The sequence below is a fragment of the Myotis daubentonii genome, chromosome 6, assembly GCF_963259705.1.
Source record: "Myotis daubentonii chromosome 6, mMyoDau2.1, whole genome shotgun sequence".
Lineage (NCBI taxonomy): Eukaryota > Metazoa > Chordata > Mammalia > Chiroptera > Vespertilionidae > Myotis > Myotis daubentonii.
The window spans coordinates 24,081,958-24,101,586 of NC_081845.1; the positions used below are offsets into that span (position 1 = coordinate 24,081,958).

General features: G+C 37.2%; 1 protein-coding gene across 6 annotated transcripts in view; it reads right to left on the minus strand.

Moving 5' to 3' along the window:
• Nucleotides 1–19,629, minus strand: part of AHI1 (Abelson helper integration site 1) — a 182,260-nt gene that overhangs the window by 144,014 nt on the left and 18,617 nt on the right. For all 6 annotated transcript variants that reach the window (XR_009453406.1, XR_009453407.1, XM_059700403.1 and 3 more), the window contains 6 exons: nucleotides 18,044–18,139; nucleotides 16,984–17,169; nucleotides 14,891–15,043; nucleotides 11,041–11,173; nucleotides 6,872–6,995; nucleotides 1,014–1,243 (listed from right to left, as the gene is read on the minus strand). Coding sequence is in view for 4 of the 6 variants with exons in the window: in XM_059700403.1 (XP_059556386.1) it covers nucleotides 1,014–1,243; nucleotides 6,872–6,995; nucleotides 11,041–11,173; nucleotides 14,891–15,043; nucleotides 16,984–17,169; nucleotides 18,044–18,139 (922 nt within the window). In the remaining 2 variants the exon portion in view is untranslated. The remainder of the gene's footprint in view (nucleotides 1–1,013; nucleotides 1,244–6,871; nucleotides 6,996–11,040; nucleotides 11,174–14,890; nucleotides 15,044–16,983; nucleotides 17,170–18,043; nucleotides 18,140–19,629) is intronic.

Genomic DNA, 19,629 nt, shown 5'->3' on the forward strand with positions numbered 1-19,629 from the left:
TCAAGTTCAATTTCATGCCCACTCAGAAATGTTTTACACACCATTATGAACAGATGGCCATTCAGAAACTGAATTTCATATTTTAAAAAGTAGCTTACTCAAATGATAAACTGCTCTATGTATTAGGATGCTTTTTTTTCCAATTCTGAGCAAAGAAAATCTGTCTTCTGTAGCTTTGGCTTTATCTTTATCCACTGGAGCAACACAACTTAGCCAAATAATGAAGAAATTCTTCATCTCCCTTTTATAATCTGAGCTACTTCTATAATGACAGTTTTCAGATACCTTTCTATTGTTGGCTGACTTTTCTGAAGGTGTTCCAATATATTAACAGCCTGAGAGTTGAACATAGTACATTAGTAATATAACTTTAATCTGGATCCCATACTAATTAATTATAGCTATAGTCTACATATCTACTGTCTTAAATAATGTAAAAAAGTGACTATTTGATAGATATAATACATTTCTCTATTTTTTCAGTTAATAAAATAATCTATATTTTATATCTTTAAATCACCATCTACACTATTCATATACTAAGATAAACCTTAAAATAATTGCAAATTTCCCTTCTATATGCTTCTAAATTAAAAAAAATAATAATGTTAGTACATTTAAAATTTATATTTTCAATATTCTTTTGGGATTTTCTCTTCATCTTCTTTCTACCATTTAAGTTAAGTTTTAAGAAAAGTACTAAGGAGATAATCACCAACCCAATAAAATATATTTATGAAATTTGGAACATGACTGGTTGTTACAGCGAAGATTAGTTAAATCTAAATGTTTAGGAACTTAATGACTTTAAAATTACAAACACAACTTCTTCAGTGCCAAATCTATGCCCAGGTCTATCATATAATCTGCAAAATATGCATAAATCTCAGTATACACAAACAATCATCAATACATAAACTCCCTCTCATGCTTAAATATTATCCTAGTAAGATAAAGCAAATTTTAATTAATCATACAACTAGCTTTAATTTGGAATATGTTCACTGACATACCTTCAATATCAAAACAGAGAGAGTTGATGAAACTCTTGTGAGTGTCAAAATGCCGGATCAATATGGCAGGATCCTCTTTCATATCAACTTTCCATATCCGTACCACAGCATCGTAACATCCTGTAACCACCAGCTCTTTTGCAGCTGGGTGGAACTTAGCCGTGTAGACAAAACAAGGATGAGGTAAAAGTTTTAAAGTATTTGTATTGTTTATTTCATTTTTCCATATCCTGGAAAATGATAAAAAGTTATACGTTGCTTCTAAAAGACACAAGTTTCTTTAAAAGTTTCTCTAGGAACCAGTATAGCCAATGGGATGTAAGTAAGCAAGTGACAATGATAAACTAAATTTAAATTTTGTAACTAAAAATTAATATAATCACATATTTGATGACTGGGGTTCTTTACATTTGACAAAGCTATGTCTTACAGTTATTATCAAGTGTAATGGTGAATTTGTTTACTAATTATAATTTATACTATCAAATTAAAAACTGTATTTGTCTGTCTTTGTAAAAATCTATCTACTTTTGACATTGATTAAACAAATACACATCAAATAATTGGTAAAATATTGCATTTAATACAATATACATAAAAATAAGATACAGGGAGAAACTTTAATGATTTCCCATTTAGGTTATGAATATGCTTTTGCAAAGTACTTACAAGTGGAGGGTTAGATAATAGGATACTCTATTAACTTTATATTAGTAATACAGATGATAAACATGAAGATCTCAAAGATCTATAAGCCATAATGAAATTACTATATAAATACTTTAGTAAAATAAGATTAAAATGCCAGAAAACAGACAACTCAATATTAAGCACTCTCATTATCTCTACCTATAAAAAATGGATGATTAAAAATATTAACATTATTATCACTGCTAAAGTCTTGACAAAAGAGTAAACTCTAAGGGTTAAGCTGTTATATCAATTCTAATCAATGTGTAAAAACAGGTAAAATCTAGCAACAGACAGGTGCTATATGAGCTGGAATACTGGACTTTTAAAAGATTAAGTTACTAGAATTTGAAGAATACATTAATCTTTTAATATGGGGATTTACAATACATCCTTTTAATTACTGCCTAAGAACTAATGAAAATTAAGTCAATAAAAAAAATACAGTTGCTATTCGAGAATAACATTCTATGAATTTTTCTCAGCAGCTGCTTAAATACAGAATATGATCTTCAACTACTATGAATCCAAACTAACAATGAAGGAAGTGAAAGAACATGTTTTCAAGTATAAACAAAGCACATGTGTCAGAATAGAAACACTTTAACCATAGTAATACTTTCAGTGAACTTATATTACATGAAATATAACACCTCCCCCTGCTCCTGAGGGGCGATTGGGGCCAGCAGCCACCTCTTGCACCCTCTGCCAGCACCATCAGTGCATGGGAGAGGCAGCAGCGGGAGAGGGGCTGCCGGCAGACAGGGGACCAGGGGCTGCGGCAGGAGGGGCCAGGCAGGAGCTCGGAGGATGGGCCAAGACCCGCCCCTGTGCCCACCACAGCCTCGTGGCCCACAGTTCCTTTTAAGGTGTATGAATTCGTGCATTGGGCCCCTAGCTTTAAAATAAAAACGAAGCTTTCTATGGGAAAACAAAGCTGGTATCAATGGTAGCTTTAGTCACACAATCAATGGTAAAATCCAAGATCAAAACAAATGTATTAATGGGTTTTGGAAAATATCAGGCTCATCATAGACAGAAAAGAAGGATACACAAATTTGTAAAGACCAGATGTCTGTAACAAAAAAGTTACTACAATTGGAAAAGAAAAACCATACCAAAATTAAAACAGTATATGAAGAGAGAGGGGGAGGGCCTATTTGGGACCATTATACATGGAAAAGTCTTTGATGATTGAGGATAACTAAAAAAGGAGATTTAGGTTAAATCCTTATGGCCTGGAGCTATCCAGGTAGGAAACAATTACTAAAGAAATACTACTGATGACAAGTGACAGTGATCTCGAGGAAGACAGGGGTGGAAGACAGGGGCAGAAACCCATACTGCTGCCACTTTCAAGCATCGCAATTCTCTTCCTTTCAACTTGGGCCTACTCACTGTATGTATTCCTTCCCTCTCTTAGAACCTCACTGCCTTTTTCACTCTAGCCACCACGTTTCTTTCTTCACTCAGTTAATCCTTCACAGTATTTTTATGATGTAAGGAGTCCTAAATTAGTATCACTTTCAAAGCTACATAAAGAAAAAAAGCTTACTTTATTAGAATATATTACATGTTGTGTGGGGAAACCAAGATGACTTCAAGAAACAGTGAAATCTGACCTGGGTTTTGAAGGACGACTATGAGCCCACAATGGCTCACAAAAGGCACAGAAATGTTTATTGTGTGAGTTGGGCAGGAAGGGCATTTAAGCATAGGAAGAATAGGTAAGGTAACAGGGCATGGAGATGCCAAAGATGTCAATGATATTTGAAAAGATGGTGTCGATAAGGCAGAGCATTAATGGGAAGTGCACAAGAGAGGAATGTAAGGCCAATGAGGGAAAGCCTGTCATGCCATGCTAAGAAACTAGAACATTTTCTAAAGGGCAGTGGTAATCAGAGATTTTTTAAAATCAAGACATTATGGAAGATGATTTTGGAGGAGGGTAAGGTAACAAGGGCTTGAATTAAGACCACAGCAGTAAGGATAAAAAGGATGATAGAATGGTGAGCCCTTTAGGAGAGAGAATTGACAGACTTTAGTACTCTTAGACATAGAAATAAATGGTGGAAAGAAAAGAAAAGATGAGGACTACTCTTGAGACCCAGCCTGGGAGACAGGGTAGATAAGGCTGTCATTAAAAATATCTATATACTAGAGGCCCGGTACACAAAAATTTGCGCACTCAGGGGGGAGAGGGGGTCCTTCAGCCCAGCCTGTGCCCTCTCGCAGTCTGGGACCCCTCAGGGGATAACCACCTGCTGGCTTAGGCCCGTTCCCCAGGGGATTGGGCCAAAGATGGCAATCAGACATCCCTCTGGCAGCCCGGCAGCCCTCGGAAGATGTCCACTTGCCAGTGGGGAGCAGGCCTAAACTGCAGTCAGACATCCTTAGCGCTGCTGAGGAGGCAGGAGAGGCTCCCACCACCACCACTGTACTGGCAGCCACCAGCCTGGCTTGTGGCTGAGCAGAGCTCCTCCCATGTGAGAGAGCCCTGACCACCAGAAGGCAGCTCCTGCATTGAGCGTCTGCCCCCTGGTGGTCAGTGTGTGTCATAGTGACCAGTCATTCCCAGTCCTTCTGCTGTTAGGGTCAGTTTGCATATTACCCTTTTACTATATAGAATAGAGGCCTGGTGCAGGGGTGGGGGCTGGCTGGTTTGCCCTGAAGGGTGTCCCGGATCAGGGTGGGGGTCCCACTTGGGTGCTTGGCCAGCCTGGATGAGGGGATGATGGCTGTTTGCAGCTGGTCATACCCTCTTCAGGGTAGGGGTCCCCGCTGGGCAGCTGGTCACACCCCCTTCAGGGTGGGCCAGTCTGGGTGAGGGGCTGAGGATCGTTTTCAGGCTGGTGGGTAACTGAAGCTCCCAACCTCTCCTTTTTTTTATTTTTTTTTTTAATTCTTGGATTTATTTACCCTCTATGGCTGTCACTGGAGCTGAGAGCCGGCTTTAGCTCTGAGGCTCGGCTCCAGCTCCGACACCTTGGCTGCTGAAAGCAGGTATCTGGGTTTGTTTGGCTTCTATAATTGAAACACTGTTGCAACTCCAGCTCTGAGGCCCAGCTGGCGGAAAGCAGGTTTCTGGGGTTTGTTTAGCTTCTATAATTGCAACATTGTTTCTTAGAGTGCAGCTCAGAGGCCGGCAGCGGCAGGCGGGGAACCTTGGCTTCCTCCATCACTGGAGCAAGCAAGCCTCCTGTTCACTTCAGCTGCCTGGCTGCCGGCCGCCATCTTGGTTGGCAGTTAATTTGCATATCGCCCTGATTAGCCAATGGGAAGCGTGTCAGAGGTATGGTTAATTACCATGTTTGTCTATTATTAGATAGGATATGTAAAAGGTGAATATGCGAAATGTCCCTTCACGAGTTCAACTGGGAGACCAGGAGTTTGACTGCTCTCTATGACATGCGCTGACCACCAGGGGGTGGTGCAGAATGAAGGAAGGCCCCACCAGCAGCTGGAAGGCCTCGATCGGCCCATTGTAAGGTTTAGATCTATTGCCAGAGGGCTGAGAAAAGGAGAGCTGAATAAAAATGAGTGAAAGGACTGCTCAGGAGAGATGAAAACTCAAGTGATTTTCAGATTGACAAACCCAGTAAGGTCTTAGTAAGGTTACGTGTTTTTCTCTGGCATAACCTGGCATCTGACAGAACAGCTATGCCATTCTTGAGGATATTATTAAGAGTAACTAATAGTAGTAGATTCCCAGCTAGACAGAGAGGTAAAAATCCATTGTAACCAGTTGTCATCTATTTCATTTACATATAAACAAACAGTAATGATAGCATCTTAATCAATTAGACATTTTGTATTGAGAAGGAAGCCAATAAGATTAGTAGAAAAAGGGACCCAGACACTAGAAGTATCTGTAAAGAGTGTATTTAAAAGAACAGGAAGCATAAGTAAGAGTAAAATCAGAGTGGATCTCAAACTGCTCTACATGTCAGTTTCCTAGTCTGTAGAGATAATAAATACCACTTGTTGGAATCAAATTCAAAGGACATATTTAAGCCCTGTATGACCATGCATAGCCAATTTGGCTCTGTGATTAGAGCGTTGGCCTGCAGACTGAAGGGCCGCGGGTTCAATTCTAGTCAAGGGCATATACTTCAGTTGCAGGCTTGATCCCCACTCTGGTAGGAGTGTGTGGGAGGCAACCAATCAATTTGTCTCTCTCACATTGATGTTTCTCTCCCCTCCCCACTCTCTCTAAAAATCAATGGGGGGAAAAATACCTTCAGGTGAGGATTAACAACAAAAATAACAAAAAAGACATTTATAAAGGACATATTTAAAAGCATCTTAAACAACTGCCTAACAATAATTTTAGAAATATCCACGGCAGATCAAGCAGCTACAAAAAAAAAGTAAATGAAACTTTAAAAAATAGCTCTTAAAATATTCTATTGTGAAACTTATTAAATTGAAAAGGGCTATTTTTAAGGCTCACATTTGAAAAAATACAAATATCTGACAAACTATAAAGTTTTTTAAACATAGGTGATATTCATTTATTTACCCTACACCAGTGATGGCGAAGGGTATGTCAGCATACCCTTTTGAGCTCGACATGTCAGCATTTTGAAAACCCTAACTTAACTCTGGTGCCGTGTCACATATAGAAATTTTTTGATATTTGCAACCATAGTAAAACAAAGATTTATATTTTTGATATTTATTTTATATATTTAAATGCCATTTAACAAAGAAAAATCAACCAAAAAAATGAGTTCGCGTGTCACCTCTGACATGCATGTCATAGGTTCGCCATCACTGCCCTACACTATGTACTGAGCACCACTGTGTCCTGGGCTCTGCATCCAGCTAAGAGTGAAGATGGAACCCCTACCATCAAGAGCTTATATTCTAGGAAATATTTAGTTGTTTAATAACCTCACCTCAAAGCATTAATTGAACAGTGTACATAATGATCATTTAAAGACAGTGAGGACTAGAAATATTATATATTACACAAATTAATGTATTTTGAAAATATGTCTTCAAGAAAAAAGTTTTTACTACTGCTTATTTAATTAATCAACAATCCTGATAATCCCTTGATAAACAAACATATTGAAGCATGAGTAGTTCTATCACTTTATATTCTCTTTGCTTTTCTTGATGGCAAACAGCATACACATTGAATACTAAACAAATATACTAACCTGGCAGTGCCATCAGATGATGCAGTAAGGATATAGTTATCATCCTTTGACCAGCATAGATCATAAATGATATTGAGGTGGCCATACAATTCTCTCATGAAACGTCCAGAAGGAATTTCGTATACTAATGAAAATATTAAAAAATTAGGTTTCCAGACAGAGGATCCTTAATACAGTAATATACAAATTCAAAATTTATAATAATTTGTAAAGTAAGCACTGTGTCTAAGAATATGACCAGAGGTTTTCAGCATAAAATATTTCAGAATCTACTCACAAATAGTTTTTCACTTGTTTTAGGCACAAGAATTTACACATAAAATTTTATATATACTACAATGAACAATTATTCTCATTTCTCCAAAGCAATTTTCCTAATAATCTTTGATAGTCAATTAATCACATAATAAATAACATTTAAATTATAATTCAGTTAAAAGATTCTATAATTTGGGCTTTCATTAAAGAGGTAAATTGATTTAATTTTATTTGAAGTAATCAAAATTTTATTTGAAGTAACAAGAAATTTAAATTGTATTATTGTCAGAAAAAAATTCTAACACTGAAATTTTAGATTTAGTAAAGGAATTGACAGGCAACCAATTTGATAAACAGTATAGTATTGCTATATTAATGTATACAATAACATCATCTAAGACAGCGATTTTCAACCTTTTTAATCTCATGGCACAGAGAAACTAATTGCTAAAATTCTGCAGCACACCAAAAAGTATATTTTTTTTGCCTATCTGACCAAAATAATAGGTATGCTTTTGATTCATTCACATCAGACTACTATTGTTGCGTTGGCTGGTGTCATTTTTAAATTTCACAATCTAAGGGTAGAGAGGTCAATGCCCCTGAATAAATAGTTAGGTATTAGATGTTTTAAAAATTCTATCGGAACACAAGTTGAAAAGTCACTGATCTCAGATAATGACTTAACAGAACAGTTTCCAAGTCTCTTCTTCCACCTAGTGGTCAAACTAACTGCGCTTAAGATACTACGCAGTACAGAAGTACTTCTGGCATAAGCAAAGGCTGTGTGCATGGCGGCTAAGGCTAAAGTTTTGAAAATGTATTCCAATTCAACACCTTCAGAACCTCACAGCAAACTCTGTGAGACCTATTCACTCAAGGCATTTAAAAATGTCTCCCTTTAACCATTAGCTGACTGCTAAACTAACCAAACAAGAGACTTCAGTGGCAACACATGACCAAGGCAAAGGACTACAGAATTAGTCGAGGAAAGTCACTAAACAAACAAAACAACATATCCTGATTGACTAGGTAGAGTGGGGGAATATGAATTCAGAGCTGCCACACTTCAATATTTAACGTATCCAGTTTTCGACAAAAAAATTAAGAGAGTGTGAAAAGAAAAACATAACAGAAAAGTATGGCCATACACAGACAAAAAGCAGTCAATAGAAACTGTTCATGAGGAAGTCTAGCATTAGTCTTCCCTTTAAATCCATGCTTATAAATATGTTCAAAGATATAAAGAAAACAATGTCCAAATAATTAAGGTGTGAGAATTTCTTACTAATAAAGAAATAGAAATTATAAAAAAAAAAGAACTAACAGTAATTATAGAGTTGAAAAGCACAATAACTAAAATAATTCACTGCGAGGGGCTCACAGCAGATTTGAACTGACAGAAGAATCAGGACTTGAAGACAGGTCAGTCGAGAGATTATGTAATTTAAGGAACAGAAAGAAAAAGAATAAAGAAAAACAAATGAAAATGCAGAGGCTGTGGGACACCATCAAGTGTACCAATACAGAAATTACGAGAGTCCCTGGAGAAGAGAAGAAATATAAAGAGGCAGAAAGAACACTTAAAAAATAAAGACAAAAATATTACTAAAATTGTGAAAAACATTAATCTGCATATTCTACAAGCTAAACAAATTCCAAGGAGACATCATAATCAATCAAAAGTAAAAAAAGATTCTTCTTTTGTATTTTAAGATTTAAGCAGGAAGTAAAGCTAAATTTATATAGCATTTTAAACAAGATTTTTAAAGCATAAAGTAGCACATATTTATCATAGAAATGTTGAAAACATATAAATCAAAATGCAAATAATTCTCCCATTACCACAAAGAATGAAATCACTATTAATATTCTGGAGTATGTTTCCTAAGAATCTTTTTCCCCCCTATGCATAGGTTTTGGTGAATTGTTAAAATAGCATAGCTGTAATCAAACTATACAAAGAATTTTGTATTTTTTAAAACTAACATTATTTCACAAGGAAGAATATTTATTTAATAAATGCTAATCAAGCTAATTATAAGTCCCTGCTGAAAAAAAGCAAATCAACGAAGAAATAACTGTGTGAAGCTGAGGCATGATCTATAGCAGCGGTTCTCAACCTGTGGGTCGCGACCCTTTTGGGGGTCGAATGACCCTTTCACAGAGGTCGCCTAAGACCATCGGAAAACACGTATATAATTACATATTGTTTTTATGATTAATCACTATGCTTTAATTATGTTCAATTTGTAACAATGAAATTGGGGGTCACCACAACATGAGGAACTGTATTAAAGGGTTGCAGCATTAGGAAGGTTGAGAAGCACTGTTCTATAGGATGCAGTGCTTAAAACAGACACCCATGAGGAACTGAGGTGAGCTGGTTTTCATTACTAAGCAAGAAGTAAAGGAAAGTAACAATGCCTCTAAGTCTAGAAGAGTATGATAATGCTCATTTATATATATAAAAAAAAATCTCCAAAGAGATACAGATATTTCTTAACACAGTTTCCTATAGTTTTAAAAGGCAAATTGAGAATGGGTTTTGGCCTTTCTGCTTACTTCTCTATAGTAATAAGAAGTCTTAATTCAGGTCCTCCAAGCCAATTATTATTATTCTAATGCATTACAAATTTGAAGACTTTCATAATTCAAATTAGTACTGCTACTGACTGGCTAAACTAGACTAAAATTCCTCCTGAGGTTTATTATCCTTCTGGTTCTAAATTTGTATATCTTATCTAAGAAAGTAGGAATATGCAAATTGACCATCACACCATAACGGTCAAGATGGCTATGCCCAGAGTGGAGGCAGGGATTCCGTAACACAAGATGGCTGCGCCCAAAGCAGAGGCGAGTTCCCATAACGAGCCTTAATAAGCAATCAGCAGGGACCTGAGGCTGCGTGGCACTGGTCCAGGGCAGGGGACCTTAGGCTGGGCCCCCCACCCGGTGGGCCTTGACAGGGGACCTCAGGCCACACCCCGCGCCCACGGGGCTTGAAGGGGAACCCCAAGGCACGCCCCCACCCCAACCCGGGCTGGGGGACCTCAGGCCGTGCACCCTGCCCCAGGCCGGGGGACCTAAGGCTGTGCCCCCCGCCTGGTGTGGCTTGACGGGGACCTCAAGGCATGCCCCCTGCCCCGGCCCAGGCCAGAGGACCTCAAGGTGCACCCCCCGGCCCGGGCCAGGGGACCTCAGGCCACACCTCCTGCCCCGGCACCAGGCCAAACGACCAGAGGCCGCGCCCCCCACCCGGTGGGGCTTGACAGGGGTGGAGCCGGCTGGGTCTGGATCTAGCCCAATGGGGGTGGGGCCGGCCGGGTCTGGGTCTCGCGTAATTTTGAGGGGCACATGGGTGGGCAGGAACTTGACTCTGGTTCCCGTGGTGCACCCCAGACTCTGACAGGAGGAAGATTTTCATATACATTTTACTAATTTTCTTTCATCTCTGACACTTCTATTATAGAGAAAAAGGCAAATAGCAATATTAAAATATTTCCTCTAATTAATTCCCTTTTAATGTGCACAAATTTTGTGCACCAGGTCACTAGTTTAAAATATAAAATGCTTACAAAAATCCTCCTGCATGGTTTAAAAATAATTTACTATCCTTCAGTATACATTGAAAACATATTGTATAGAAAAGTGTAAAATTCTACTTCTGAAAACATATCATCTAGGAAAATGTAAAAATTTCACTTCTAAAAACATAGAATAGAAAAGTGTAAAATTCTACTTCTAAAAACATATTGTCTAGGAAAGTTTAAAATTATTCAAGAGAACTGTTACTTTACTTGAAGAAATCTATTTAATTTAGTAGTGCTGGGGGATTATTCAAATTAAAGTTTCAATGAATTTTAAAAACCAAAGATCAATAAAATTAAGCAAATAGGATTATTACTCACAAATAATTGGATATCCATCTCGGCTGGCACAGGCTGCTGCTAATATTCTTCCATTGTGAGAGAAAGAAAGACAAAAACATCCTCGTTCTCCTGCATTTAGTGAGAAGAGGTGCTTGTTTGGGATACGGCAAGCCTAAAAAACATACATTTAAAAAACAAATTAAGAAACATTAAAATATGAAGGCTAATTGTTAATTTCAATGACTGTAGTTGGTTTTAAGTCCCATTATGGTGATGAAGAGGAAGAGAAAAGCAAGTAAGCAGAATGATGAGAAACCACAGCAATTTATTTTACTGTCTAAAGAGAAAACCAATTCTCCATAAAATTAACTCAATTTATACTCCATATCTAACTAGTACTTAATTCACCTAAAATGAGTAGAAAATTTCAGTATCTGACACTCCAAAGCGGTCACTAACCTATAGCTTTTATATAACCACACAAAAAAATGTATTTCACACTCTTTTTAAAAATATATATATTTTATTGATTTTTTTACAGAGAGGAAGGGAGATGGATAGAGTCAGAAACATCGATGAGATAAAAACATCGGTCAGCTGCCTCCTGTACACTCCCCACTGGAGATGTGCCCACAACCAAGGTACATGCCCTTGACCAGAATAGAACCTGGGACCCTTCAGTCCGCAGGCCGATGCTCTACCCACCGAGCCAAACCAGTTAGGCGTACTTCACACTCTTATTCCATGACAGCAACTAATACGTGATTTTCACTGAGCCATAAACTTGTTCTGAGGCCATAAATGCCCTTTAGGGCCTAGCTGAAACCCAGGATGCATAACTTCTCTCTTTTTTAAAAAAAGTATATTTTATTGATTTTTTACAGAGAGGAAGGGAGAGGGACAGAGAGTTAGAAACATCAATGAGAGAGAAACATCAATCAGCTGCCTCCTGCACACTCCCTACTGGGGATGTGCCCGCAACCAAAGTACATGCCCTTGACCGGAATCAAACCTGGGACCCTTGAGTCCACGGGCTGATGCTCTATCCACTGACCCAAACTGGTTAGGGCTAACTTCTCTCTTTTCATCTCTTAAAATAACCATCATTTGTGGCTACCTTCCAAAATGTATTTCCAAACTAATGAATCACTTCCTATTGGTTTCTGATTCACTAATTTATTAAAATTTCTTCATTAATTTTTATCTTCATTCCCTATTAACAGATGAAACCAAAAATTTTCATGTATTAATACCTATTGTTCTAATTCTGCCTCTTCCAAACTTCAGTGAGTCTTAGTTCCTGTATTTCTTATTATTCTAAAAGTTTAACTAAACATATTAGTATATTGGGCCCTTACTATATGCCAAGAATGTGGTACTTTATTACACATGTGTTTTCATATATTCATCACAGCAACCCTATGAGTGACCATTATTACTATATATAACTAATAAGGATTATTCAGAGGGTCAAGGCCAGCTTAATGAGACTCATCACAGACTATTAGTTCAAGGGCCTGCATTCTAGATAGGTACCAGGTTTTTCACAAGTAGTATCAAGATTTATTAGGAGGTAGCATTATGAGTAGCTACCTGGAAGGTGAAAAATTCAGTAGACATTTATTAGGTACCCATAATGTACCAGGCACCATGCTACCCATTCCCCCCCCCCCGCCCCATTCTCCATCTGAAAAGGAAGATGAGGTTAAAAGAGGAAAAAGCTGAAGGAAAAGTCAGGAGGTTTTACAATCAGATGCTGCTGCTCCCAGGAAAACTGCTTAACCACCTAAGCTAAAATCACTGAAAGCCACTATCATTTTCTTTGTATTCCCAGGGTTTGACACTGTATTTAGAAAAGCCAATGAAGTTTCATAGCAATAAAGGGCCTCAACATGTTTGACTCTTTCCCCTTCTTTACTAGCTTGTCAGTCACTAAATTATGCTGCTCCATTCTTTCTTTCTTATAGTCATCTCTTATTTTTCATTTTTGCCACCATTCTCCCAAGGTCAGACTCTTTCATCTCACATCAATGATTGCAACTGCCTGCCATCTGGTAGGTTTCTCTCATTCTGATGTATCCTACTTCAAGATCTCCTCTATGCCACTGCATCAATTTGTCCTAAAATATGATTGAGGCAATGCTTCTCTCCTACCCAAAAATCTTCCATTAATATCTCACATCCCACACAATCACTAATTAGGCTATCATTCAAGACACTCCACAACGTGGGCCTGCTAATCTATCACACAGCTCTATCTCTTACAAACTCTCATTGCCAGTCAGCCAAGTTTTTGAGTGCCTGATGAATACCTCAGTCCTTTCCCATCTATTTACAACTTTGGCCCCAGATGAAATACCTTTCTCTATCCTTCTTCACCCACCCCTAATATGGCCATCCTTTAAAGTCTACCTCAAGCCTGGCCAGTATTGCTCCGTGGGTGAGCACTGACCCATGAACCAAAAGGTCCGGGGTTCAATTCCCATTCAGGGCACATGCCTGGGTTGCCAGATTGATCCACAGTGGGGGTGTACTCCCTTTAAAATCAATTAAAAAACACACATCAAAACAAACACCAAAAATAACATATCTTTTTAATTTTTAAAAATGATTCTCTCTGATTGATGTTTCTATCTCTCTCTCCCTCTCCCTAAAATCAATTTAAGAAAAACTTTTTTTAAAAGAAAAGAATGTCAAAAGTGATGCAAAACACAGACAATGAGAAGGTCTGGGAAAACAATCATCCTTATGTATATACTGAATGTTTGCATAAGTTAATATTTTTAGATAAGCTGCATTGGTATTGGCTCAGACATAAAATAAACCACTCCAGTCTTTGTGGAAACAAGTAAGTGATTTACAAAACTGTATCAGCAATGCTTCTTGCTACTACAAAATATACTAACCAAGTAAGAAAAATTTAGTACAAGCTTAAATACTGTTCTACTTGTGGTAGAAGAATATACCTGTACATATCTCCACCAAAATGTGATTAAGGAAGGAGCCAGGGACTGCAAAAAAATTTTATGAATCCATTAAAAAACATTTTAAAATAATAAAATCCATTAGGAGACATACCTCTTAGAGATATAAAAAATGTGTGCTTTTTACTTGTTATGGGCTGAATTGTGTACCCCAAAATTCATTTGTTAAAGCCTTAACCCCAGTACCTCAGAATGTAACAGTATTTGGAGAGAAGGTCTTTAACTAGCTCAGGGGTGAGAAATGTCCAGCCCAGAGGGCATAGAAGGCCTGTGAAATCCTTTGGTCTGGCCCTGTCAAGGCATTATGAATGAGTTAATTAAATGTCTGACCAAATATAGCAGGCTAATTTTTAAGTTGGTAATTTTGCCCATGAACGATGTTATAAATATCCAAATGGCCCTTGACAGAAAAAAGGTTCCCCACCCCTGAACTAGCTGATTAAGTTAAAATGAAGTTGTTAGGGAGGGTCCTGATTAGAAGGGGAAGAGACACAGGGATATACAGGCAAGGGGAAAAGACCATGAAAGGGCAGCAAGATGGCAGCCATCTGCCAGGCAAGAATAAGGCTTCAGAGTAAACCAACCCTGCCAATCCTCGACCTTGGACTTCCAGTCCGCAGAACTATGAGTAAATAAATTTCTGTTCTACAAGTCAAGCAGTCCGCACTTTTTTTTTTTTTTTTTTATGGCAGCTCTAGCAAACTAATAAAACTGCCCAGGTCCTAAACAAACAACCTAGATAGTGTTTTTATGCAAACGATAAACTCTCTATCATTACTTGTCAAGTGAATTATTGTAAAGACAGTATGTGATTATAAATAAGGATAATCTGAGAGTTGTAAATAGCAATCTAATTACTAGTAAATAAGTAAATATCTAAATGAACTCAACATTAAACACGTCACCTGCCCAGGCAGTCGTTGCCACTTCACTACTTCCTTTGAATCTTCTAGTCCAGGTTCTGTGTCCACTGAACTTGACTCACGCTGTTGCTCACAATACACTGGTTTACCTTTTTCCTCCTGAAGAGCCACCACAGAACGGTAAGATGGCTTTACCTACATATGTATAGAAAAATATATATCATGTTAATTTTTTTCTCTTTGCTAGCATAGATGGTTTTTAAAATATTAAAACAGACAATATGGAAATGTTTTCAAAATGTAATCCAGAAAAAATTCGACTTTTATTTGCACGTTATTCTAAATAAAGTGAAACTTGCTTGAAATTATTGTCCTATAACCAAAAAGCCTTAGAAGCTGGGAGAAAAGAGAAAAAAACAGAACTCAAGTGGTAACATGATACTGTTTGAATAACTCTGTTCCTTTGTTTCTGCCTCTTCACCAACACCTATCAGATGTTATGTCATAGCTCTGATATAAGATGGTATCTCTGGCTTTAATAACACGAAACTGTTATCATTAAGATCTAAAGTTTTTTAAATCTTTAATTTCTTAAAAATAGATTTAACTCAAATCAATGCAAACCAACTCTGTAATCACAGTTTATAATATCAACTACAGAATATGCAACTGTCCTGAAATATGTTACAGCAAGTAAGACAAAAGCAAAAGTTTCAGCTCCTTTTAGGACATAGTCTTTGCTAAGATCATTATAATTTTTTAAATTAAATGTATTGGGGGTGACATTGATCAACGTGATCATACAGGCTTCAGGTGTGGGTTTCTATGTTACAAGACCTGTATATTACACCGTGTGCCCACCACCTAACGTTAAATCCCACCGCATATATTAGGACCCCATATATAATGTCACCGTATATTAGGACCCCCTTCTAGATCATTATCTTCCATATATATAAAAGCCTAAGCGACTGGCTGACCGGCTGACCAGATTGGCCAATAGCTATGACGCGCACTGACCACCAGGGGGAAGACGCTCAACACAGGAGTGAGAATCACAGGCATGGAAACATGGAACAGACTGATGAATCTCAGAGGGAAGAGGAAAGAGGGGAGGGTGGGAAGATATTAACCAAAGATCTTATATATGTACTAGAGGCCCAGTGCATGGATTCGTGCACCAGTGGAGTCCCTCAGCCTGGCCTGCGGGGATTGGGCTGGAACTGGCTCTCCGAAATCCCCCAAGGGGTCCCGGATTACAAGAGGGTGCAGGCCAGACCAAGGGACCCCACCAGTGCACGAATCCCGGCCTCTAGTAATTTTAATATATGGAAAACAGCAGCAGAAATTCTATTTATAACTATTTAAATAATATTGTGAAAAATGTGCCTGTAAATCATGTTTGCAAACTATGGCCTAGGTCAAATCTATCCTGCTGACTCTTTTTATAAATAAAGTTTTATTGGAACACATTTTCAAATTGTTTTATTATCACTTACATATGTCTATGTAGCTACTTTCATGCTACAAAGGAAAAGCTAAGTAACTGCAACACAGACTATAAAGTCTGAAAAGCTTAAAATATTATCTGGTCCTTTATTAATATTTGTCAACTCCTGCTTTACATGATTCTTTTATCTTTAATTTTTAAAAAACAGTATTATCACCATGGCCGGGGGGCTCAGTTGGTTGAAGTGCCATCCTGTACACCAAGAAGTTGCAGGTTTGATCCCTGGTCGGAGCACATATGGGAGGCAACCAATTTATGTTTCTCACATCAATGTTTCTTTCTCTCTCCCTTCTACTCTCTCTAAAATCAATAAAAAGACATCAAAACAAACACCAAAAATAACATAGACTCGGGTGAGGATTAAAAACAAACAAAAACACCACAGTTTTAAAAAAACAACACATTTTTCCTAACAATGAAATCTATATTTATTATTTAATCCTCATTTAATTATCTTTTAAGTATCAGCTATTACAGGATGAATACATCATCTCTGAAGGTAACTTTCTATTCTACAAATTCATTAAAATAATTCTAGAGATCTTATCTTTTTGGAAATGGAAAACATGCTACTATTTAATCTCAACAACAGAGGACATAACGCTTACATGTGCTACTGACTTACACATTCTGGAACTTTCAATCCTCTTACAGTCACATACAACGTTGACGGATAATGATTTCTTGGACATTTTAACCACCATTCGAAAACCTCAACGACTTTTATATGGGGTCGAGGCTTAGGAGGTGGATAGTATAGCTGCAAGCGAAGTTTTGAATTGATGTTTATATTTCCATTGGCTCCTAGAAGCTTAAAATAAAAATTCAAATAACACTTTATGTTCATTGACAATAAATAAATCAGATAAAGCAATAGTATATAGTCACAAACTCACTTTAAAAAGATGAATATGGCATACAGAAATTCCTTAAGATTTACAAAGCAAAGGAAACAACATTGACACAGTTGGCTAACCACAGTTCCAAATCACTCTGACAAAAGGTAATCCAAATAAACGACTTTTAAATTAAAATCTTTTCCTGACAGTTTTCTTTTTGCGTATACAACTTCAGATGGTTGATAAAAATTTTATATTTCTATGCAGAATGTTACTTTCCACATAGAAGGTGGACAATATACCTTCAAGATAACAATGATAAAAACCAAATACATATTATTTAAACAGATACAAATTTTCCATTTGTTTAGTATCAGTATTTTTAATGGTAAAATCTTATGGTTTTAATTTTTAAAAAGTCAAAACCGTTTTCAAATAGTAATTAACATGGTTAAATTTATTAAATCCATTCATTACATTTAAAAAATGTTTTAGTATACCTACTTAAAAAGGATCTAGTTAGCCCTGGCCGGCATGACTAGAACAGTGACTGGCACACACAAAGGGTTTAATAATATTTGTTAAGCTGAGTAAATGACAACAGAGTTGTGTGTTCCTTTTTTATGCTGTATCCTTACAGCCAAACCATGTACTTGGCACAAACTGGGCACTCAATGAATGTTTAAGAATCTAAACGAACATCACCCAAGCTTGAATTAGTAACTCTACCACTGCAATCTTACCTTGGATCATAACTCCTTCTATGAAACCAAAGTAACTTGGGGAAAAGCAACCAATCAGATTAGAAGATCATTTTAAAGAGTTTGAAACAGAATAAAAACATACCTTAAGAAATGCCCAGGCAATTTTCCGAAAGCCACATTCTTGATTTTGAATTTCAGAGTTATTCCTAATTTCATCCATGCTTAAGAAATCAAGAATCTGTAAATAAATATTTAAAAATTACTTCACAGAAGACTAGGCTACCTAAAATTTAATATTTTCTAATAATATATTATGAAAATGGAAAAAATCATTTGTTCATTTTAAAGTTTTCCTTATAGGAAGAAAAAATATTTTCATCTAATTTCATTAACCTTTAAATTAATTGATACTGTTAGTGAGGTCCATTTTTTATTAATAAACTAGAGGCCAGGTGCATGAAATTCGTGCACTGGGCGGGGGGCGGTGGGGGGGGGTTCCTCAGCCTGGCCTGCACCCTCTCACAGTCCGGGAGCCCTTGAGGGATGTCTGACTATGGCGGAGGCGGAGAGGCTCCTGCCACCGCTGCTGCGCTCACCAGCCATGAGCCCGGCTCACGGCTTCTGGCTGAGTGGCACTGCCCCTGTGGGAATGCACTGACCATCAGTGGGCAGCTCCTGCATTGAGCGTCTGCCCCCTGGTGGTCAGTGCGCATCATAGCAACCAATCGTTCTGCTGTTCAGTCGATTTGCATATTAGCTTTTTATTATATAGGACCTTTAATTAAGTTTTATTTAAAATCCAAGACAAAATACTAGTTACCTTAAATATAGTCTAGGCACAAATACTAGTACACAAGATTTAGAATATTTAAACTTTGATCATTTTTTTAATCTATGAGAGCAGACTTCGAAGGACTGTTTATTTAAAAACTCATGGTCTTATTTATCTCTGGGTCCTTACTTGGATCATCTTCCTGAAATTGGGAATTTTCTTTTTGTATAAATGCTGTAATTAGGCTTCTCAAGAAAATTTCTTTCACATATCTCCATCCTGTCTGGATGCCAAAGCTCATGGAATTATTACCAACCTGCCACAGAGACTATCTATATTCTAGGTCAGTGGTTCTCAACCTTCCTAATGCCACAACCCTTTAATACAGTTCCTCATGTTGTGGTGACCCCCAACCATAAAATTATTTTCGTTGCTACTTCATAACTGTAATTTTGCTACTGTTATGAATCGTAATGTAAATATCTGATATGCAGGATATATTTTCATTGTTACAAATCGAATATAATTAAAGCATAGTGATTAATCACAAAAACAATTAGTAATTATATATGTGCTTTCCGATCGTCTTAGGCAACCCCTGTGAAAGGGTCGTTCGACCCCCAAAGGGGTCGCGACCCATAGGTTGAGAACCGCTGTTGTAGGTACTTGTCAAAAAAAATTATCACTTTGAACTTACTGGTATTTATCAAAAGTTCAGCTGAGGTAACAAATCTTTACAGAAGAATGCTTTAAAAAATAATATGGACTCCACTCATCCCTATTCTTTATATTCTTAAACCTGTTTTCAGAGTAATACATGCTCAGTAAAAAAATACTGACAATATAAAATATAATTACAAAGTAAAAACAACTTGTAATCCAGATACAGAGATGATTAACATTAACATCTACATGTTTATAGGTTTACACATTATCTAAACCTTTTTCTGTGCATT